This window comes from Kogia breviceps, chromosome 5 (genome assembly GCF_026419965.1).
Source record: "Kogia breviceps isolate mKogBre1 chromosome 5, mKogBre1 haplotype 1, whole genome shotgun sequence".
NCBI lineage: Eukaryota > Metazoa > Chordata > Mammalia > Artiodactyla > Physeteridae > Kogia > Kogia breviceps.
In genome coordinates this window covers 139,583,575-139,607,212 of record NC_081314.1, presented here as the reverse complement: position 1 = coordinate 139,607,212, position 23,638 = coordinate 139,583,575, and the positions used below count along the sequence as shown (strand labels likewise).

General features: G+C 51.6%; 1 protein-coding gene across 8 annotated transcripts in view; it reads left to right on the top strand.

The window, feature by feature from the left end:
* RUNX1 (RUNX family transcription factor 1) overlaps positions 1 to 23,638 on the top strand; it is a 93,356-nt gene that overhangs the window by 52,294 nt on the left and 17,424 nt on the right. Inside the window, exons 5-7 of one of the 8 annotated variants that reach the window (XM_067035058.1) lie at positions 7,007 to 7,196; positions 7,708 to 7,879; positions 8,619 to 9,124. The exons of 3 other annotated variants lie outside the window; for them this stretch is intronic. In XM_067035058.1, coding sequence (XP_066891159.1) covers positions 7,007 to 7,196; positions 7,708 to 7,879; positions 8,619 to 8,786 — 530 coding nt within the window. In that variant the 3' untranslated portion in view covers positions 8,787 to 9,124. Of the gene's footprint in view, positions 1 to 7,006; positions 7,197 to 7,707; positions 7,880 to 8,618; positions 9,125 to 17,188; positions 17,355 to 17,880; positions 18,098 to 23,638 lie in introns of those variants that run through there. 4 more of the 8 variants (XR_010840850.1, XM_067035059.1, XR_010840849.1 and 1 more) reach the window with 4 other exon arrangements.

Sequence of the window (23,638 nt, the reverse complement as noted above, 5' to 3'; positions counted from 1 at the left end):
CTTTACCAAACAGAAAACGGCAGGGTGGGGTGTGGAATTCTTGTCCTCAGCAGCCAGCATCTCTCAGGCGGAGGCACTGCCATGGATGGACATTCCTCAGCTCTTTGGAATACTGTGCGCTTAGCAGAGTGTCAGGTTTAACCCCGTTTCTTGTTCCTTTTAAAAACTTTTTACTTCTGCAACATCTAAGTAATAATAACTTGCTTCTAGAGTGCCCTGGAGGCTTAGTTGCTAAAATATGATTTGCCATTCAGGGTGTCACTTATAAAATTGTAGGAACAGCTTTAAAAAAATAAGTATCTGGGAGATTTTCATGTAAATATGAAAATATGATTTGCCGTTCAGGGTGTCACTTATAAAATTGTAGGAACAACTTTTAAAAAATCAGTATCTGGGAGATTTTCATGTAAATCTACTTTTCCTTTTTCTTTCTTTCTTTTTTCCATAAGAAAATGCTTTTTTACCTCTGCCCTGTTTTGAGTAGACCCTTGGGAGTTTTTTCTCCCTGAAGTTAGAAAGTTAACAAGGATAACAGTAAAGGCTCTTTCAGCCAGAACCTTCATTTTGTTCTTGATGGACAGGAACATGGTTATTTTCCCAGCTTAGTGCTAGAGCTTCTGTATTATATTTAAGAAGATGCTTTATATAAAAATTCAGCATGTGTTTATGGCTCGCTTTGAAATGGCAGCAGTAGTTGGAAGAAAAACATCCCAAAAGTAGTCAGAGTACTTTTACAGCAGTGCCGTACCAATGTGTGGATGTTTTCAGCCCGGCGGAATTGTCGACAGTTACGGGCTCGGAGAGATCATGAGTTGATAGGCTGTCTTGCTAGGACTTCATCGGAGGGTCCCGCCTGGCCCTTTAACTCCTTCAGTACAAAATCACAGATACAGAATAAAGCCTCTATTTATCTAGAATGAGGTGTGCTTGAGAATCACTCAAAATAGACATCTCAAATGATCTGAAGCTCGGTGCAGATGGAAAAGGGGGCCAGGTTGCCATGCCACCAAACCACTGTTTATTTGTTGAGGTTTCAGCTATAAAAGGGCTGAGGTTAATTTCAACTTCCTACTCTACCAGGCCTTTAAAACTGAACAGAAAGCCATTTTGTCGTGGCTACACGTTTAAGTAAGTCAGGACATCATCATGAACTTCTACAGCCGAGTTTTAGAATTCTTTTACAGTCACGGGAAAGAAAACTGATACATGTCCTTTGCAAAGATGGACCGGGGCAGAATCTAGACCAGCTGGGCACTGCTGCCGATTCAGCCATACCTACCCCTTAGAGATGGCTTCAGGCAACCCAAGCAAGTCATTTTAAGAATTTGACTCCTGATTTACCAAAAATGATGAACCACATTTAAGCTACACAACTCCCTCCTTTCTGGGAAAATGGAGACGGAGTGAAATCTACTGATGCAGAAAACTGTCAAAACCAGAGAAACTAAGAGGCCAAGTTTTGTTCTTGTGCCTGTTGTCCTCAATATCGAGACAGGAGGTTTAAACTCCTTAATTGGAACAGTTAATGACATATTTTGAAACAAGTCAGACCTTTTGTATACATTGTGTTACACCTACAATCCTGTGGTGTGGTTCATAGACAGAGAAACTGAACCTCAGAGGTTAACAACTGCCCAGACCTCCAAGGTTGGAAGGGAAGCACTTGGACTCAAACGCGGACCTTTCTGGCTCCAAAGCCAGTCCCGGTGGGTGGCAGTTTCTCCCCGGCTCTCACTCTTGGATCAAGGATCAATTAGACACAGGGCTGACCAGTGTCAAGTAAAATCCCAATCAGCAAAGGGGAGACAGGAGCAGTGCCGGGCTGGTCACTCACTCGGCAGGCCTGTAAAGACTGTGTTCTATTATCACGAGGTGTCGATAATAATAGCTTTAGGGCTGGACTCTGTGGTGGGCATCCGAATAAATTCCCTCCTTTGGAGATGTGTACATTTGTTTTTAAAGATGGGGAGAAAAGAAAACTGAACTCAGAATAATGACTCTCTAAGCATGAGTGAAGGAAGGATGCGTGGGCGGCGAGAGAGCTTCCCAGACACTCTGTTTACTTTATTGGGGTAACTGCCTGGCCTTCTTGCGTGAAAGAGTCTCGCTTGTGGGGTCCATTGGGACCGAGGTCTTCTTAACCTCCAAACTCTGGCAACATCTGATCAGCCTGCAGGAGTGTGGGTGCCTTGCTCTAAGGCTGCTGTATGTCCGGAGGGGCCTTGACCTCTTAAGTCACCTCCTGAATTTTAGTATTCCAAATGATTTTGTTTTGCTAGTGAGTTACCCTACAAGTTAAAGTTACTTTGGATACACCACTTTCTGGTGCCTGTTGTCTGTGTAGCTTTTTGAGATATTGAATATCAGTTGTACCCGGTTACTTATGTCAATCTTTATCAGCTGGATTGACGAAAGAAAACAAAAAACAAAAAAAGAACCTTTTCACTTTACTGTAGGAGGAGAGATAAATGCCCTTTCCAGCCTCAGGGGTAAAATATCAAAATGCACAACGTCTCTTCCCTTCCCTTTCCTCTTTCTGTCTCTCTCTCTGCTTCCTCTCTCTTCTAGCAATTCTGGAAGTTCAAAAACAAAGTGGGTGGGAGGTCAGGGGCGGGAGCTGTTGGAATACCTTGGAGGTAGAGGCTACCCGTCAGTCAAACACCGGACATTCTTCTGCATAAATCTACAAATGGTCGTGGTTACACAAAGCAAAATATTCAGGGTGCTAGAAGTCAGCTTACAAGACATGCTGTGAACATGAAAAGGGAGTGATCTAAAAATAACTCTTATCTAGGTATAGTAGAGTTTGAGAGCCTTTCAAGGTCCACGACTTACAGAATCTTACACGGAAAACAAGCCTGAATCCGGTGTTCCCATGAATACATAAAAATAAATAAATGTAAGAAGGAAGGGGGTCAGGGAAGAGAGGAGAAACAGTGGACCGAACTCAAAATGAAGAGCTTTCGCGTGGGGTGTAAGCGGGTTGGTGGGCGCTGCAGCCGCCTCCCCCTTCCTCCTCACCAGCAGGCAGAGAGGTTACAGGTTATTAGAACTAGAGGAACTGAGAACTGTTACTGCTTTCCATCTTCTGGGCTGATGCCACGTAAACAAAGTTTAAGGAAAGCTCGAAAAGCTCCTGCCGATCGGTTGCAGCGTAGACATTTAAAAAATGGGGATGAAGGATGGGGAGAAAGCTAAGTCTTCATTTTCTCCCTTTAAAAAAGGCCCTCGGGCCTTGGCTTCCTAGTCCGCCTGTGGCCTTTGTTGAGTCTGATGTGGCTGCGGCGTGTCAGCTGCCCTTGCTTTCCATCCGCTGCCTGGAGGGACTGACCGAGAGGTGCTCAGTGGCCACCAGGCTTACGTCTCCTCCGCGCTCTATTTATGGGCGGCACGGTCACCAACACGGAACTCCCTTGAACAGCGCTGCTCCGGCGCCTGTGATGTACTTACAAGCACCTCTCAGCTAAGTACTTAATCAACCAGCCCTTCAAAGGAGCCGCCAACCTGGTGAGCTGTCAGCACCCTAGTAACCATAAACCACATCTTAGTGGGACCGCGTTTTCAGACCGAGTGTTTTCATGGGTGTCGTTCGAGGTGATCAGACCCTGCTTTCCGGAGCAGGTTGTTAATGCCTGTGGACATCTTTCCTAATTAGACGAATGAAGGCTTCATTCTAGGGCTGGATCCTAATGATAAACTATTCCTTCCGTGGATCGGATACCTTCTGAAATGTTCCCTTGTTCTTGCGACCTATGGGCCAGCACACACTCAGTTACTATTATCAACACCTAATGACAACAGAGACACACACACACACTCACACGCACGCTCGCAAACGCACAAAGGTTTTGTTCAAAAGACTAAGTTTTTAACAAAGCTGTAGTTGGAGCACTTATTTGTTGTCAGCAGTACAACAGCAGGAAGGTTAAGCTGAAAGTCTCTTGTCCGAGAAAGATAGCCGAGTCTCGTGGCTAAGCGTCAGGGCTCAACAGGCAGACCACCTCGGCCCCAAACTGGCCTCCACCACGTGTTACTGCAGGGCTTCGGGCAAGTTACTTAACCTCTTAAAGCCTCAGTTTCCCTATCTGCAGAATGGGAGTAATAGTTATACTTGGAGATCCTAGAACCACTGTGAAGGGTGAAGCAGTGGGCATGAGAGCCAGCCCATGGGAACCACTCAGTTACTGTGCGCTGTTTTGATCAGCAGCACCAAACCATGTCTATCAGTTTCCTGTGATTGCTGTAACAGATTGCCACAAACTCGGTGGCTTAAAACAATAGAAATGTATTCTCTTACAGTTCTGGAGGCCGGGATCCAAAGTCAAGGTGCCATACTCCCTTGGAAGTTCCCAGGGAGGGATCCTTTCTTTCTCTTGCAACCTCTGGTGGCTCCTAGTGTCCCTTGGCTTGTGGCTACATCACTCCAGTCTTCGCCTCCGTCTTCACATGGCCTCTTTCTCTGTGTCACCTACCCCTCTGTCTCTAAAGACACTTGTGATTGGAATTAGGCGCCCTCTAGATAACCCAGGTGATCTCATCTTGAGATCCTTCACTTAATTACATCCGCAAAGACCCTTTTTCCAAATCAGGTCACATTCACAGTTCCGTGGGTCAGAACATGGACATAGCTTGGCAGGCCCACCATTCTACCTATTACACCAAGGTTTAATGGATACAGGGCATCAGGTGAGTCCAGAGATCACTTTCCCTTGTCCACTCCCCCAGAAGAGATATGGCGGGCAGGTCACTGCGAACTCAGTGTCTTACGCCATGCGCGTAATCGAGCGTATCTTCCAGCTACTCTCACTTCCGGCCATCATTTACTGGAACTCAGTATCATGGTACTTTTATTTTCCAGCCACGAGAATGTATGGGGGTTTTTTCACATGAGATCAGATATTTCTTAACATTTTCTAGACACCTATGCTGATGGAATCAGAGGTCCCAGCAGTGATAGAGATAAGGGATTCTCCCCTGTGTCATGGGAGCCACGAAAAGCAGGAGGCCTGGGTGCCTCTTGCCCTGGTCCCCAAAAGCTCATGACATCACGGCTGGGAGTAAAGCACAGGGACAGAAGATGACACGGGGACCACAGCCAGCCAGCTGGGAGGGACTCAAGAATGTGATGGCCTGGAGCTCAGCGTATCACTGTTGTTTTGAACAAGCTGCCTTGTTAAAAATGGCTTTATTGCGAGGCGCTGTTGACCAGAAACCCATTGCGAAAGGCTGGTGATTCACTTTGCATATCTCATAATCCCACATTTACAAATCACCCGAAGATAGCCTTTCACATTTGGATATTTAAAAACAAAACTTTGACTGCGGCCGTGAAGTAGTATCAAAGTTTACCAAAAGTTTGTACCAGGACAGGGGCAAACAATATACGCTGATAAGGGGGAGAAAAAGGCTCTGGTGAGAAAACGACCCGTTGTGTTTTCTTGTCAGCTGTAGTTCTCCAAACGGCGCTGGTTTTCCTCACTTGCATTATTTTTCCTCCCATCATGGAACAGAAATGCAGGCCCACTGTAATTCGGTTATTTTAGTGTTCTTTAACATTCAACACGTATGATTTAAATAATGCTGAGGAACTGTAATTACGGCTATCTTCCCTTATTTCCCTCTGACCCTTGGAGCACTGCAGCCTGACTTTTAGGGGGAAAATGAAGAGGTAGGGGAATTATCAACTGTTCAGAGCCACCTCAGTGTATATTTGTATTATATTCTCACATTTTACTTGCAAAGCTTTAGCCCTACATGAGCTTTCCTTTTTTTTTTTTTTTTAACATCTTTATTGGAATATAATTGCTTTACAGTGGTGTGTTAGTTTCTGCTTTACAACAAAGTGAATCAGCTATACATACACATATATCCCCATATCCCCTCCCTCTTGCGTCTCCCTCCCGCCCTCCCTATCCCACCCCTCTAGGTGGTCACAGAGCACCGAGCTGATCTCCCTGTGCTATGGCGGCTGCTTCCCACTAGCTAGCTATTTCGCATTTGGTAGTGCATGTATGTCCATGCCACTCTCTCACTTTGTCCCAGCTTACCCTTCCCCCTCCCCATATCCTCAAGTCCACTCTCTAGGAGCCCTACATGAGCTTTCTTATTATTGAACAATTGCTTTCAAAGCCCTGGAACAGCTCAATTGTTATGGAGATTAAAGACCTGGATTGCAAAACTCCTGTAAATAAAATCTTCACTGAGAAACCCAGTTTCCTAGCATAGACTTTTCTTCCATAATCTCCTTCTGGCAGAACATTTGATGTTTTCCTAGTAGAGATTCAGTTACCAGCCACAGTAAATAAAACAAAATAATAATAATTTTTTTAAAAAAAACCAGTATAGAACGCACCCTAAAAACAAACATTGGCCAATCATGTTTATTTTCTGTTTCTTTGGGCACTCCTGACAATTGATAGAGGGGAGAAAAAAAGGAATGTACCACTTCTTATCCAGTTGTTTTTTTATTATCGAGCTATAGAAAGTCTTCAGATTGAGTGTTAGCTAATTCAGGCTCTCCCAAATGGCATGGAATATAACATTTATTGTTTAAAAGAAATGAGCATGTTTCAATGGAAAACAGAACCATGGCACCAAGCCCACGAATGAGCCATGGGTGGGAGAGAGAATCATCGGGCAGAAAAGATAGTGCTTTCCTCCAGACTCAGGCTCAAGGGCCCACCATGATTTCACACCCCCTAAGGGTCAGGTCTGGGGATAAGAACGTTCCAAATATCACTTCGAGATTGTCAAAACATCCTCCGATTGCAGTCAGTAGCTAGAGTTAACTGTCCCTTTTGTAAAGTTGATTCTCCTTCTTAAGATGGGACCCCCTGCTTTCCCACCTGGAGGAAGTGTGAACCAGAGGGCGGAGGCGGTAGTGGGGGACTCTGATCTGTGCATCTCAGGTCACTTAACAGCTCGGGAAGCCCGAGAGCATTAAAACACTCGCCACCACGGACCGAAGTGGGGCTTATTTCTGCACACCATTGGTCCTTCCACCCAGTGTCACCGGATCTGAGCCTCCGTAAGTCGATGTTATCAAGTCTGGCTACCAAGATCTGGGTCCTTCTGGGAGCATGGAGGAGGATGCGCTATGGTCCTTCTGCCTTGGCGTCTGGGGGTGACCACCCAGGTGTCGTCAGAGCAGAGCGTCCCTTGGGAAGGCGTGTGAGGAAGGTCTCTGAGGGGTCCAGGTGAGTCAGCACTTCTCGGGGTGTCCGCAGCTCACCCGTCTGGGGCAGCGAAGCCTCCCAGATCCGTAACTTGCTGGTTCCTGCTGCAGAAGCAGTCCTCTTTGCCCTACAGCTTTAGGTGCACAACCCCACCATCCCAAGGCCAGATCAAGACCAGACAGCTTATGCTATGCACCTTGGGAAGGGCTACACACATACACTTGCTTGGGAGGTTTCAGAAGAATATCTCGGGGTAAAAAGGGAGGAGGAAATAATCCGACTAGTGATTGCGCTTCTTGGGGTTGCAGGACATACGAGGAAGAGAACGTGATTGTTTTAGTACGTCTCCTGGGGTTATCTCAGCGTTGCGGCCACTCATGCACGCTCCATTAGTGCACCTCTCCGTCCATATGAGATGGCAAATTCTAGAATGATAAAGTTATTAAAATATCTGTAAAAGTCAGCACAAGCTCAAGGGCTCGACTTGGCATTATCTGCCCACTAAGTAGTTTATTTGGATTGCTCCTCTCAGGGTCTGTTCACCTTCGTCCGTACTTTTCTGGAAATTGCCTGCTACGTGGAACAACTGTCGTTGCCCGAGTTTTAAGCCGTGCTTCCGTTGGCCATCCAACGGGGCTGGGGTCTTTGGGATGAACGCAGAAGCTTTTGAAACGTGCAGATCTTTCCCCACCCCTCCACCCCAGGTTTGAAACTGCAGCATATGTCTGTGATCGGGTCTATACCTCGGTTGTTATTGGAGCCGGGCCCACCACAGAATGACGAGGACGTTGCCTGGTTCTCACGTTTACTAAAGGCAATAACAAAATAACTATGGCTCACATTTCTGGACTGATATTGTTGGTTCATTTAATCCCCACCACTAGCCGCCCACGAGGTGCGTGGCATGGTCCTGAGGGTCCTGCCCGCTGCGCTCACTCCGGCGCCGGCAGGCACGTGAGTCCCAGGCCCTCGCCCACCGTGAAAGTCATTAACAAGGTGGCCCTAACGCTAATAGGCTGTAATTCTGCGGCTCTCGGGGATTAACGAACGCCTGGCATTCTCAGGAAGCCAGCAGAGATGTCCCAGAGCTTCCCACTCCGCCCCCTGATTACGAGGCCCCCCCACCCCGTTCTTTTTTTGGTAATATTTTTGCCGTGTGATCGGGCTTTCTGAGCCACCATATGTTGCTAAATTGGAGAAGCCATTGCCCAGACGTGGCTCTGTTTAATATGATTTTCCACAAATTACTACAAGGCATGACTTTAAAATTGAATTAGTGCAAAATTACGCATCCGTAATTCAGGTGGAAGGGAGAGGAAATCTTGTTATTCTTTTTCCAGAATCTCTTCCCGATTTCCTCATTTGATACTTTCACGCCTTGAGGGAGGGCCGTGGGCGGAGACGCCTTAGAGGGTCTATAAGGAATTTCTCTTCTCTTTCAAGCTTTCTCCCTGGTCGTTCACGGGAGCGCTCAGTGGGCTGCAGAAGTCAAAGCGGAAGGCCAGTTCTTCTGTCCATCCATCCCGTCAGTCGGGATGGAGCTGTTCCTCCCACCTTATCATCAGGAGGGAATCAGAGAAAACATGGGAACCCCCAGAATGCAGTACATGAGGAACGCAGAATCTGGATCCACAGAGGAACGCGAAGATCTATGTGGATATTAATAATGGGAATTCAAATCCCTGCCTGGCCACTTCCCAGTTAGGTGACCTTGCAAGAATTACTTTAGTCCTCCGCACCGCTGTTCCCCATCTGTAAAACAGGCACGGCAATGATGGTACCCGGCTCACGGGAGACTTGCGAGGACGAAATGAGTTCGTACGCACAAAGCGCTGGATGCCTGGCGTGGGGTATTTACCGCCATTGCCTCACGAGCTCATCCCAGGGATTGAGGCATCCTTCTGTCGAGTATTTACGCAGAGCCCGGTACACTTTAAACGCTCAATAAGTGGTCAGTGTTATGCTTTTTACTATTACTGCTATTATTGTGCTCTCGTTGGTGGCGTTGAGTCGCACCTCCATCCTCTCCTATGAGCCACACAGCTGCTCTGTGATAATGACCTTCCGTTTCCCCTTACTTCCAGGGGTGATGTTAGCCCTGGGGCAGACAAGGGCAGGATGGTCTTCGTGACCTCTTTGTTCAAGTGCAGTTGGCTTGGGTAAATTAACAGGAGAGCACATACCCACTTCTCCACAGGGTCCAATGCAAATGGAAAACTCTTACAGTTGAAAGGGACCTTCAGTGTCTTTCTAGGAGCCCTTTATTTCACTCATGAGGCGCTGAGGCCCAGGGAGCATCGGTGATTGGCCCACTTGGAGGAGGACCTGAACTCCCAAGTCCTGGGGCTCCTGGTCCAGTGCCCGACCTACTGGTCTGCTGTCTCTCTGCCTGGGGCTGCGGGGGGAGCACAGGATGTGGGCTCTGCTGTCAGTACTGAGGGCGCATTCGGACGTTTACCCCTGCCCTGCCTTTCCCTGTCTTTCTCGACGAGATGGTGGATCCCCGTGGTTCAGTTTGGTATCACGTGCTTGCGTCTCCATCCTTTCCATGTTGAATTGCATACTGAAGTGGTAGGGATTTTTTTTTTAAAGGCGAGGATAGAGCACCTGCCTCCAGGCCACCCTCTGTCCTTCTCAGTCCCGCCAAGAGTCCCCCGACCCTACTCTGCACTTCACCCTCCTGTGTGATCTGAGGTAACTGCCTCTCGGTGCTGGTCCCCTTGAAAGCCCGCTTGCGGCCCAGGCCGTGGGGCAGGAGCAGGCCGGCAAACAGGGGTGCGGCGAGATGGGCCAGGGCCGCAGTTGCGGGAACGTGGCGCGGGCTGCCGGGGCCCGGCGCTGGGTGACAGTCCCCCCCCCGTCCCAGGTCGGGATGCCGCCCAGCCCATGCCATTCACTCCCTGAACGGTGCAGGGCGGTGAGAGCCAGGGCGCCCGGCCAGACCCCAGCATCCCTGCGGTGGCCACGCCCTTGCTGGTGAGCTCAGGGTCAAGGGCGCGAATGTCCAGGCCAGAGCCACCCAGGACTGTGGCGGGAATCCCCCGAACGGAGACCAGATGCCTTTCTCCCTGAGGTGCTGCACTGACGGGTGGCTTCCGGGCTCCCTTCCTTGGCTGAGATCCCGTGACTCTGTAGCGGCCTCTCCTAAATGAGACTTAATTCAGGGTCGACAGGAGACACGGGGCCCTGAGGCCCTGCACTGACTAGCAGAGGAGACCTGTCATCTCCTTCTCACCTCCCGCACGGCGCTGGGCTCTCGGAGCATGCTGACTGCCTGCCCCGAGGCCTGGAGCTCCGGGTTTTGAGGATCACACGCTCCTAAGGAACAGATAAGAGGAGAAGGCCAATGACAGGCCTTTTCTTGCTCCAAGAAACTGATCCACTGAGAAACAGAGCATTCAGTGGAGTTGTACATTTTCTCCCAAGGGTGATGAGTTCCTCTGAGTTAGGCAGTTCTTACAATGACTCTGAACTTCCGACCACTGGAGATGAGTGAATCAGAGATAGACCAGAATGAGACGGCCAGCCACCTCATTAGATGGAGAAGTCGGAAGCCCAGAGAGGTTAGGTGACTTGCTGAAGGTCACACAGACGGCACCGTATTGGGGGCTGGGCTTCTCCGTGCCGGGCCTGCACAGCTTGAACACCTTCTTAGTATTTGGATAGAGCAAAGCGAAGCCTCCCAAGCAGTCCCTGCAAAACAGCACTTAGGGAGAAAAAGGGGCCGCTGGAGCAAGATAGGGCAAACACCAGTATGCCTCCACACACGGCTCCACCCGGTTTCTCATCTTTATATTAGCAAAAAAAAAAAAAAAGTCTCAAATAACCCAAACAGGCAGGGTCTGATCTGCAGACAGTCCGCAGGCATCTACCCAAGAAACTGCCAGTGGGCTGGTCCATCCTCCTCTGATTGATGCCGTGTGTGTTAAGCCTTAAATTGTTGAGACTCTGGCTGGCTGCACTGGTATTACTGGAGGGTTGGTGCATGTTTTCGGCTCACAGACCTGGCTCCGGGACTGGAGGTGCTGGCCCCCAATCAAGTCCAATCTCACACCTGTCTGAGACAATGAGGGCCTTGTTAGACGCATCTCCAGCCCAGGCAGCTCACGCAGCTTGCTTTTCACATTCAGACCGGGGCTGGGGGGGAGGTCTGGGGGAAGCCGAGGCGAACCTGGGACATGCTGGGGTCGCTGCCTCCCTTGCCTTCTCCTCCCCCCTCCCCTCCCCCCCCCCAGCTTATAGATCTTTCCTTATTTGGGGAAGTTAAAAAAAAAACAAATAAACAATACCAACAGTGGCCCTCTCACGAAAGAGAATTTCCTACTGCAAAACAAGGAGCTCGGCGCCTGCTGGAGAATAACCTCAGTCACCGGGCGGGTCGAGGAAGGCGCTGGGAAGGCGGTGCCGAGGGCTAGGCGTTCGGCTCCTGCAGCCGGGGCTGACACTTGAGCTCTTCCCGCAGCGATGGGGTCTTCTCTCCCTGGTTTCCCCTCCCATGGCTGACGTGTCAGTGACTGGAGCGGAAAGCAGAAGGGGACTGCGTCTTTAGCTCTGTCCTTATCCACTGACGGAACAGCAAACTGTTCTGTCGCAATTCAGCCCTCCAGTCCCTTGTCGACAGAGAGGACGGAGCCAGCCACCAGCACTAAGTCTTGCGGACGCTTTGCAAATCCAGTTCTCCCGAGACCCTGACTCGAGGCGACCACTGGGCAGGACCTCTTCTGGGTCCAGGTTGGCGCCCCTCAAGGCCAGGGGCTCTGAGTGCTCATTAGTCGGCCCCCAAAGCCGTCCTGAAATGACTTCCTTTTCGTAGGAATGCGTGATGTGGAGGTCCATAGGAGAACGGCCCAGAAAGGAGTTGCCCAGAGTTCTAAAATCCGCCCCTTCCTGCAAGCCCTCCCATGGGGGAGCCCATGCAGGAGCACCTCGTGATTCCTGTGCAGCTGTCCTGCCTTGGGGGCTCCGGTGGCCAACACCTCCCAGCCTCCTTCTCAGTAAGCAAGGCTCTTACCTGAGCTGGGAGGCATTTGGGCGCCAGGGGCCCCTCTGTTCGGCTTGTTCGCCAGCAAGAAACAGGCGGCCTCAGCCTCCTAACCTGCCAACTACTGTGTCAGCACTGAGGCCCACTGCTGTCTCGTTACCTCAGCCTCGGAGACACAGCAAGGGAGATCTGAGACCTAGGACCTACCCGAGGGGAAGCGTGTGCCCCGGCCATTTCCTTTGCATAAATCGCTTTTAACTGGTATCTGTGTGTCAGCCGATGTCTCCAGAGGGACCAAAGGACAGCTTTGCAGGGGCAGCAGAGTAAGGCATGTAAACAGCAAAATGAGTGACAGAAAATCCGGGGATGCCTGGCTCCCCTCCAACCTGGGTCTGGACCCTGTGCAGTGGGAGGTGGCATCACTGCTGAGACCTTGGCCTTCAGGGAGGCCGGGATCGCATGGCCAGCCTCCCCTCAGGCTCCTCCTAAAACCCATCCTGTCTAAGCATGTCACCTGTGGAGGAACGTGGCGGAGGAAGCAGATGTTGCCACGTCTGATGGCCACCGGGGGCCTGGTCCGGAAGTAAAAGGGCACCTTGGCCCCCGATTTCCTAGCTCCCCCTCCAGCCGAGGCCCTGCCTCCTCGGGGTCAGGAGATGTTCCTCCCTGAGCCCGCCGTGCTCTGAAATGACCGAAAGGCAAGCAGACGAGCCGAAGGGCAGCTGGGGCCCCGACGCTGTGAGTTGCTGTCTTTTTACCTGCCTTTTCTTCTGGGCTCTGAGCACCTGTGGCCAGCCCTGCCCACCTGCTTTGGTCCATGCCGGTGGCCCACCCAGAAAGCCCCTACCCCTCACCCCCTCCACCTCCCCAATCCTGCCCCATCTCCTTCAGGACATCTTCGTCCCCACCAAGGACCAAACGGACCCCCCCTTCTCTACTCCTGGACCCGTCCCTCGGGACCTCTCACTTTGCCTTCTCCCCTCCCCATACGTTGTCCGTTGTTAACTGGTAGGGTGAAGGTCTGCTGCTTCTCCAACCGTCGTGGGCTCCCAGGAGCGAGCACCTAAGGTTTCCCTCTGTGCTGTGCGATCATCGAAACCTCAAAACCCTCCAGAGGACTGCCTCTGAGACGGTCAACACAGCGCCCCACCGACCTGCCCCCTCTCCTCCCCATCTGGAATCACAGTTTTCCGAGGATGACAAGTTCTCCTAGAAGATCCAGGCAGGCAGGAGCGCTCTCTCCCACGTCTCCAGACCCCACGACCCTGGCCCGGATCTCCAGGGAAAGGCTTCAGGGGGAGTCATTGAGGAAGCATGTTCCCTGCTTTCAGGATTTGCAGGTTTTAATCTCAATTTCAAAATCTCCTGCCCCCAAATCTCCTCCCAAAGCACCAAGTCTCCGTCCTTTTGCTTCTTGCTTTCGTGATTTGCCCTTTCTCCACTTCCCAGAGCCCGGCTGGGAGCCGGGGCGGGGAGGGGGGTGGCCAGCTGAGCGTACCGGGGTGACAGCACACCTACCCCTCCCTGGGGCCTTTCTCTCCACTTTTGCGACAAAGAGGAAATTGGGAAGTCTCTACGCCTCTTAATCTTCTGCCCCCCCGTTCGTTACCTTCTACAGCTTCCGTTAACTAGAGAGCCCCCCTTTCCCTTTCGCTGTCCCTGCCCCATCCAAGCCAAACTCTCTCCTGCCTTCCCTGCCATCATTCAGCTCCTGACACAGCTCACCCGGGCCTGTCATTCAAATGCCTGAACCTGGGTTCACGTGTTGAATTACAGATTTGAACCCCAAAGTTGGACTAGGCTGTTTGTCCACTGCTTCCTCCTAAGGCCATCTCCCCGGCGCCTGTGTTCTGCCCTCTCCCCCGCCGTGTTCAGGTGTCCCCGTGTCACCTCCCTCCCCAGAAGCATCCCTAGGTTCCTCAGGGTTCCAGAACTTTCCAAATCCATCCTTCCAAGTGCGCTCTTTATCTTGCCAGCCCGTCTTATCTTCCCACCTCTGCCCACAGCCTCTTGCCCAAACTGACCCACTGACCGGCCTCAGGGCCTCGGGTCCCCAAACACTGAAACCTTTCCCTGCCGCCACCTTGGCAGCTTCACTGTGTGCCTAACAGGACTACAGGAGTCCAGTTAATCCCCTTCCCCCAGGCCCCTTCTCGTGGTCACAGGAGAGTTTTCAGCTGGTGGGCAGAGGACCACGCCAACCCATCTGTGTTGGCCCCGCTGGGCTGCATCTGAAACAAGTGCTGGGATGGGGGCCAGCGGCAGGAAAGCCGTTTGCCACCCTCCTTTATCAGTCTTCCTTCCACGTTTGTCTGCTCTCCCTTGGCGCCTCAGTTCCGATTGAGGGGAAAGTACTTTGGACGTGTTGTTGAGGCTGGTTTGCTATTTTTTTCGAGGATGGCAGAAGTTCTTGTTTATTGGAAACGTGGTTCGTTTCCAAAGATGTTACAGAGCCAAGCAACTAGCTATAGGATGATTTCTCGCTGCCTTTTTTCGGGGTGGTACACAATACCAAAAAATAAACCAATGGGAGAGAGTCAGCGAACACAAAGGGAGATGTTATAATAGGCTTTTGTTGGTACTTGCATTTTCTTGTTGAAAAACACAGTAAAGACCCTGAGGTGCTGAGGTGTGGACAAAAGCCTGATGTTATCGGGCCCCTAGAAATCCTGCCTGGAGTCCAGTGGCAGGCAGGATCGAGAACTCGAAAAGACCGAGGCAACTGGCCTTGCTCAGTACAAACGGTGCTTTTAGTCTGTCGTAAACAGCCTGTGCCCCAGGGCTCAAATCCTTCAAAAGTTTGCCTAGGTAATTGCGTTTCATTGCCGTCTGGCATGTGCTCAGTCTGTCTAATCTGGACGTTCAGACAGCCAGGCCAAAGCTTGCGAGACTGCAGGAGAACGAGCCCGTGAATTTAATCCACTTGAAAGACAGACTAATACAACTGCGCCTAACTCATTATTTTAAGCGATGCGAGCACAAGAGGGTATGGCACTTTCCGTAAAAGGGTTTAAAATCAGCACGTTGGTTGCAGCACTTGGCAGTTGAAGGCTATTAGAAGAAAAGGCAGAACCAGGGTGACAGTGTGACCCTGCCTCCCGCCTCTTGCGACCCCCCCCCCGGAAAACACAGCCGGGGGGTGGGGGGGCGTGGGAATGGTCCCCTCCCTCCCTCCCTCCCTAATTTTGAGTTGCATTATTCATGAATTCACAGCAACAGATATCAACTTTTATTTGAGATTTGGGGTTGTCTGGGCTCAGTTTCAGGATGGAAAGGAGCCGTAAATGGAGGAAGGGCTTCCCAGCCGGCCCCACAAAGCTCAGAATCCCAGGTCTGTTAGCAGGAAAAGGTACCCCCCTCCCCAGCCTCCAAATGGCACTGTACCTGGAGATTACTTCTGTGTGTGTGCGCGTCTGTGTGTCTGTGTTTTGAAGCTTAGACCAGTTTCTTCGTTTTGTCAGTATACGGTCACTAGGTTCGAGGGGGAAATGGCTTCAATCATCAGACAGTAAAAGCAGCACTCTACAAGCAACCAGGTCTGTCCCTGCCCCGTCACTAACCTGCCGTGGGGAACAGGAGGGAGTCATCTCACCTCGCCACACTTGAGCTTTCTCCAACGTGGGGCTGGCTCGAAAAGTCTCCAGGGTTGCTTTCTGCTCTATCATTCCATGAGATGTTGGAATGAAACCTTAGAAATGTTGACAGTGATTTGCATCATTATCTGGTTACATGTGACTCATGCCCGGGTAGCTCAGGAGAGGCAAGCGCTAGCCTGTCCCTTCCCAGGTGGCAAAGCCGACGGTCAGCTCAGGAGCGATCTTGTCAGTCGTTTACACCTGCGGCTCACCCGGGGCTCGGCATGCCAGCTCTGAGACTGGGTGCCAGGCCGTGAGACTGTGAGAAAGCAGCCGTCCCAAACCCTGGCACGGGGACAGAGTCCTGGCCGCAGCATGACGGCAGGGTTCCCAGAAGGGCTCCAGAAGGTGCCCGCCACACCCCTTATCTCTTAACACCCCTCAGTTTCACTTGCACTCGGCCCGGGGCACGTGCTGCATTAAATTTCTCTGAGTCTGGGGGCACCTCTGGAAGTCACAGCGTCCGGCTTCGTCATCGTGGTTTGACACTGGGGTTGTACACGCCTACCCTGGGCTGGGTTTCCCTAGGGCACCGCTGGCGTGTGGCCGGATCATCCCCTGCTGTCGGGGGGCCGTCCTGTGCCCTGGGTGATGCTTAATAGCACCCCACCCCTGGCCTCCACCCACGAGATGCCAGTAGCATCCCCTTACCCCAGTGGCAACGAGCAAGAACATCTCCAGACATTGTCCAGGGTCCCCTGAAGGAGAAACCGCCCTGTTGAGACCCATCTGGGAAATTCACAAGGGTTCAGTCGGTCCACACAGGGTGTCGATGTTGGCCACAAATGGCAGCCCCTTGGGCCTCTATCCTCATCAGCAGATCAGTGCTGACTCCTGACTTCTGCAGGCCGCCAGGATCCCTGTTCTCCGGGGTCGTCCCTATTGCTGAGCAAGAGTTTCTAATTGCCTGCTGTCTCAAACTCAGCTTTTAATTTTTAAAAAGTCTTCATTTTAGTCCAAGTCACTAAAAACCTACTGCTTCTCTGAGAAAGCCTTCCTTGACCTTGTAAATCAAAGCGGTTCTCTGGAGGGAGGTTTCCCACTGCTGGGCTCACAGTATCATCTTTCTCAGGGTGACCTCATCTATTAAAGTATGAAGGTTGTATTTGAAATGCCATTTACTTTCTGTGAGTCAGTACATGAAGCTGTGGATCTTTAGATCATCAGAGGTCTGCTTATTACCAAGAGGGTGTGTGTGTGTGTGTGTGTGTGTGTGTGTGTGTGTGTGTGTGTGTGTGTGTGTGTGTGTTTTAAAATTGAGGTCTGTGTTGGAGTTTAAAAGAATTCCGGCAGATTTCCATTTGCCTTTCTGAATCAGAGTTTGGGGTGATGTTCCCCTGTGAGTGTAGATTGCCCCCAGATGAATCTGACTTGATTCGTTTGCGTTCTTTGTTCAGAGCACCAGGGATGAGCTTATGAAAGTACACACTGCTCTTATCTTCAAAGGCCTCCTTGATGCCGCAAAACTCCACCTCAGCAACCTGTGCTATTAATCTGTCGCCGTCCCAATTAGTTCACGTCAAGGTCAGTTCTTCGGGGTGTGCGAAACGGCTGCAGACTTCGGTGAGCAGATTCCTCTGGTGCGGATCTCGCGGGGAGGTGGGGGGGAGACCGCAGGAGGGGCAGGAGGCACAGGGGAAGCCAACAGCGACCCCCCCCCAGCTCGCACGCCGGAGACACCCAGTTACCCTGGCACAGGAACCCGCCACCGAGCGACCAGGCAGCTCGGCCTCGTCCAGCTGCTCCGACGGCAAATATCCGAGTAGTTACCGATTTTCAAAAGCCAGAGAAGCGCGACGGAGCCATTCCTTGGGGGCTTTTTATGTACGGCGAAGCCTTGCGTTTAAGACGTATAGTTAAACACTACTCCCAAAAGATGTTTACAAAAAGTGAACCAGAGCTGGCGGCGCCGTCGGGTGTCACGTTCTAGGAATGAAGCGGGACATTGGGCTCAGGACCGCCGGTCCCGCCATCTCCCAACCGAAAAGATGGGAGTCCGCGAATCGCAGCGTCTTCTGTCTCCAGCGTCAGGGGTAAGGGCCCTCCGTATGTGGAGAGAACAGGCCGTCTCGGTGTGTCGTTACTTCAGGCACGGCAGAGTGGGAGGAGAAGAGGGTCGGGGCCAGCTGGGATGGCAGCACCCTTTACGGGGGAGAAATCCATTGCTCTACATCCAGAGACCTTCCCAGAGCGTCGTGGACGTGCAGAGCGTGGGAGGCGAAGGGACGGCCAGGAACCAGGCAGTGCTGGCTGCCCCTCGAGGCAGGTGCAGTGTGTTCATGCATGCCCCCCCCCCCCGAGAAAGGGTGCTAGAGGGATGCGGACCCCCGGGGGACGGCCCCCGGGGGTCTGGCCTCCTGGCCCTGCTGCTGGGAATCCCGCGAGCCGGGGCCTGATGCGTGGCAAAGGAAGACGAGGAGCGTGTGGGTCGGGAAGGGGAAGCCGGGACGGATCGGTGGGGCCAGGTGGGGAGGGCAGGAGAGCCGGAGGCAGCCGCTGCCTCGGCCGGCGAGCACGTGTCGGCGGGGTGGCGCTCCGGCTTGGGCGTCACCGCACTTCCACTGGCAGAACGTTCTTCAGGCTGGCTGTGGATGGAAGCTCTTCGAGAGCGAGCGGTTGCCGCTCAACCTGAATCCCAGCCCCGGAGGTGAAGAACCGTGCGCCCTCGGTTTCCGGGCGGCGGCTGGCGGGCGCCTTCCGCAGGGCAAGGCTGGCGCGCGGCGGGTGGAAGGGCTTGTATTCGGTTTGGCAGTCTGTGCAGGTGCCGCGGGAACGGTGCTCACGTCGATGGTGCAAGCGTGTCTCCCCAGGTGGGGGGGGCTGAGGGCTTTGCACCTCCGGCCGAGGCCGAGGCGGGCCTGGTCCCGGCGGCCCCGTGGGCTATGCCCGCCCTCCTCCTCCGTAAGGGGCACTCGGGCCTGAGGGGCACGGAGCAGGCCCTCTCTGGACACGACTCTTTCTCTGCGGGGACAGGGGAGAGGAGCCTTACTGGGAGCCAGATGGTGCATTAACGATGCTGGAGTCCGGATGCCGTTTCATCCCCCCGAGCCCCTCCCAGGTGGGGAAACTGAGTCTCCGAGGGCTTCAGCTGCTGGCCTCGGCACAGGGCGGGTGAGGGGCGAGCCGGGGCTCAGTCCGCATCTCTCAGACTCCCAAACCCTGCCCTCGGGAGGAAATGTTTGGAGCCAGCACAAACCAAAGGAGAGTTCAGTGTCTTTCGTGCTCTCTTTCAGCATTCTCTGGACGGTATTTACTGCGCTCCCTTTTTCCCCATTCATGAGAGGTCTTCTTCTGGTTTTATTAGAACGCCATGTTTCCGAGTTTGCTGCTTAAAATCAGAGTATCTGGTGTAAAATCGAGTACGGGTGCACTGGGTCACATGAGAGCACAAGACACAGAGGCTGCTTGGCCGGGCTTTGAGCCACTCTAAAATTTGCGTGTAGGCTCCAGCCTGGAGCTCGAAAGTATGGTGGAATGGATTTGCATCATGACTTTACAACAAATAAATAAATCTAATAATAATACAACAGAATTTGTCAAAAGGTCCTAACTTTTTACAAACCCGCAGAAGTGCTGAAGTAAAAAGTTTAGCACAGAGCCGGAGGGGTGGGCAGCGCTCCGAGGCAGCCAGGCTGCAGGACGGCCTCACGGGCACCTGCTGTGCGTCAGACGTCCTTACGCGGCGGCCTTAAGAGCATCCTCCAATACCGACACCTCACGGGGCGGGGGCAGGGGCAGGCATCTCACGGCCCCTGAGGTCCCAGTGATAACATCACTCTTTTTTTCTTGCCTGCTGCCACCCTGAGGCATTTCAAGGACCCTGGCAAAGCTTCAGCCATGTCACTTGATAGGATCTGCCCAAGGGACGGCTGTTACTGTATCTACTTAGTCGGAGAGATGGCTGCCCCCCCCCCGGGAGTCCCGTAGGCTCCCCTCCCACCCCATCGGCACACGGCCTTCGGTGGTCAGTCGGGACTGTAGCTTGGCTCTGACAGTCGCACGCCCTGGGCCACGGAACAAGGCTCTCAAGCCTGCACCGTCCTCTTTAGAGCATGTGCTGCCCTCGGTGGGATGTTCCTTCATCAGATTTTCTTTAGCTACGGGCCGTCCTAGGGGTGCCATGCCCCTCCCGCTGGTAGCGTCCCGCTTTGAGGCGTCAGTAATTTGGCTCCTATGAGGGAAGGTCCTCATTGCTGCGCCAGGGGCTTGGTCCCAAGCTAGAAGCTGCCTGAGATTTCCCAGCCCTCGACACCTATCTCTGGCTCACCCCTTTTGGGAACTAGCAAAGGGGGCGAGGGTGCTGGACACTGAGTGGTTGGGAGCAGAGAGCCATGTTTACCCTCCTCCACGTTTTGAGATTTTTGTCGGAAGAGACAGACATGGAGGAATGGACAGAAATTAGCAGGGTGGTCATGGAATAATCTGAACTTGCCCGTGACGGCCTGGCCTTACAGGAATCTACCCAGCCCATCTGTAGAATCCGTTCAGGCCTGGAAAGTGTGTATGGGGGCGGGGGGACAGAGGTTCAGAAAGTGAGGGTGCAGAAAATCTTTACGGGAGGATGTCTGCAATGGACGTTTGTCTGACAAAGGCCAGGGAAATAACTTGTCTGAGAGGGAGGACAGAGCAGAGATCAGAAGGTGCCTTCCTTTCTCTTGGAACCAAGATCCCCGTACCCCGTGTGACCTGAAGGCCACCCTCCCCCGGACTTCGGGAGTCAGTGCTGGCATAGAATCAGAGGTGTTATCCAGACCCCCATCTTTTCTAGAAGCCAGTGACTTGTCCCCAAACCCTGCCTCGGAGACAACTGTGCCTGAGTCCAGAGCCTTCGTCCAGACGCGGCTCAGACTGAACTGGCCGAGGGGAGAGGCCTCGTGGCTGGATTGCACTGTTTCCCCTGGGAACTGTCTGGCACGTCTAACGAACGAGGAATAGCTCTTTGCATTTACAGAGCGCCTTTCATCTGCGGCTCTCAAAGCTGCTCCACAAACAGTAATTAACTCTCACACCTGCGAGGCAGGTGAGTCTGGTGACCCCCATTTTTAGAGATGAAGAAACAAAGGTGTGAGAGGGAAAGGGCTGTGGGGAGCCGCCGGAGTTGGCGGTGGCTCTCGTGTGAGGAACCAGCATTCTGGACTCCCAGCGCCCCGACCACAAAGCCGGGGAGCCTCTCCCGGTTGGGTAAAGAGGATGGGTCCCCAAGGCAGTGAGGGGTACGGACGTGGCCACACAGCTCCCTTCTGCCCTCCCGCAGGTAGCCTGTCACCTCCTGGGCCCACCGGTCGGCTAGGAGGACGGGGTCCCTCAAGACCCTAACGGCCTTTAAAACGCAGCATCCCCAGGCAGGCCTCTGCCCCGGCTTGGTGCTGGATGCTTCCCTTCAGAGTAATTGCTGGAACAATGAATGCATCCTAGCTGTTCGTGACTAACCAAGATGTCTTCGGCCAGCAGAGACAAACGGCTGGCACATACCGGAGCTCTTTCACAACTTCTTTTTCCAGGATCCAGAGCTGGTGGGAGCTGACTCACGTTAGCGGAGGCTTTCACTGACAGCAACACCAGGCTCGTTGGTGCCTCTGCCTGGGCGCACCGCCGTTCCTGCCTGTTGTCCTCCGCTACACTTGTACCGCACAGGCCGGAGGAAACAGCGCTGCAGACAGACGGGGGCACTTTCAGGGAAATGCCTCTTTCGTAGCAGAGAAGGACGCGGGCCCTGGGGCCGTGAAAGCTGATCTCACATGGTTCTGAAGGTAGCAGCGGAGCATCGGGGGGCACCCTTTTTGTTCACAGGGGAGCCCGGATCTTTCTCCCAGGGGTCCCAGACAGGGAGATACAAGCCACCACCGGGGCTCGCCCTGACACATCGCCCTGGAAACTGACTCACATCTCTGAGTCCTGAGTCACATCCTGTTGCTGTGTTCTCAGGCATCCAAGAGGGCATTACACCAGCTGCCCATGACTGAGGTGAACTTGGAGGGCACCCTGGGAACTGCCCTGCCACCGTCCAAGCTGAAAGGGGGAAAGAAAACCCTCTAGGGAAAAATCCAGAGCCGCCTGGAGGGTTTGTATGTTCACCATTTAGGTTTGGCTCTTAAAAACAGACACTGGGGCCCTGATACGTATGCATATACGTAACTTGTCTGGTGTTTGTTTTTAAATGGCTCTGAAAGGTGTCGGAAAGATCAGGTCTTTAAAGATATCAGCTAAATAGCCAAAGAAAAGGGCCTTCTAACTCTAACCAACGACAGAACCCATCAACCTTCTGGCCCCAGGCGGAGAAGGTCACCCAGCATGTGTGTGCCTGTGTGCCTTAGGGGACCCAGGTTTTGAGGGTGGATGTTAAAAAGCCCACAGATGTAGGTGCTCAGAGAACCGGGAGGCATCTCTGGCCAACTCTCCAAAGAGCAGCTTTTGGTTTTGTTCATTTTCTGTTGCTTTCTCGTATTCAATTTCTTTGATTTCTACTCTTTTATTATTTCTTTCCTTCTGCTTGGTTAGGTTTATTTTGCTCTTTTTTTCTCTAGTTTCCTAAGGTGGAAGCTCATCGGTTCTGAATCATTCCTCTTTTCTTATACATTAAGATGCTGTAAATTTCCCTCTAAGCACTGCTTTCCGCTGCATCCTACAAATTGTGGTGTTGGATTTTCATTCAGTTCAAAATACATTTTAATTTCTCTTGAGAGTTCTTATTTGACCCGTGGGTTATTCAGAAGTGTGTTGTTGAAGCTCCAAATATTCGGGGATGTTCCAGCTGTCTTTCTGTCATTGACTTTTTAGTTTAAATCCATGTGGCCTGAGAGTATACTTCGTATGATTTCTGTTCTTTTAATTTTAAGGTGTGTTTCAGGGTCTATCTTGGTGGATGTTCCCTGTGAGCTTGAAAAGAATGTGTACTCTGCTGTTGTTGGATGGAATTTTCCAAAGATGCTCATTGGGTCAAGCTGGTTGGTAGCACTGTTCAGATGAACTGTGCCCTAATTTTCTGCCTGCTTGATGTATCAATTACTGAAAGAGGACTGTGAAGACTTCAGCTATAACTGTGTATTTTTCTCTTTCTCCCTGTCTCTTCTTATCAGTTTGTGCCTCATGTCTTTTGACACTCTGTTAGGTGCATACATGTTAAGGATTGTTATGCTTTCTTAGACATAACATTTTTCATCATGTAAGTCCCCTCTTTTTTTAAAATGTATTTTATTGAAGTATAGTTGATTTACAATGTTAATTTCTGCTGTACAGAAAAGTGATTCAGTTATATAAAGACTATATATATATATATATATATATATATATAGTCTTTTTTCATGTAATTCCCCTTTTTCCCTTCTTCTGAAGTCAGTTTTGTATAAAATTAATACAGCTGCTCTGGCTTTCTTTTGATTACAGTTAGCCCAGTCTTTCTCTACCCCTTTACTTTCAACCTGACACTTTAAAGTAGGTTCCTTATAGACAACACAGTTTTGTTTTTAATTCACTCTGACAATCTCTGTCTTTCAGTTGGTACATGTATTAGACCATTCATATTTAGAACGATTACTGATATAGTTGGATTAACATCTACCATGTTTGTAACTGTTTTATATTTGTCGCACCTATTCTTTTCTCCTCTTTTTCTGCCTTCTCTGGTTTTAACTGAGCATTTTATTTGATTCCATCCCATTTTATCTCTGCTCTTGGTGTATCAGTTTTACATAAAAAATGTTTTTAGTGGTGTCCTAGAGTTTGCAAAATACATGTGTAATGAATGTGTAGCAGTCAGATAACACAAGACCACCTCTTCCTTCCCATTTCTGTCAGTACTGTCATTCGTTTCACTTATCCATCTCTTACAACCCCCCAATACATTACTA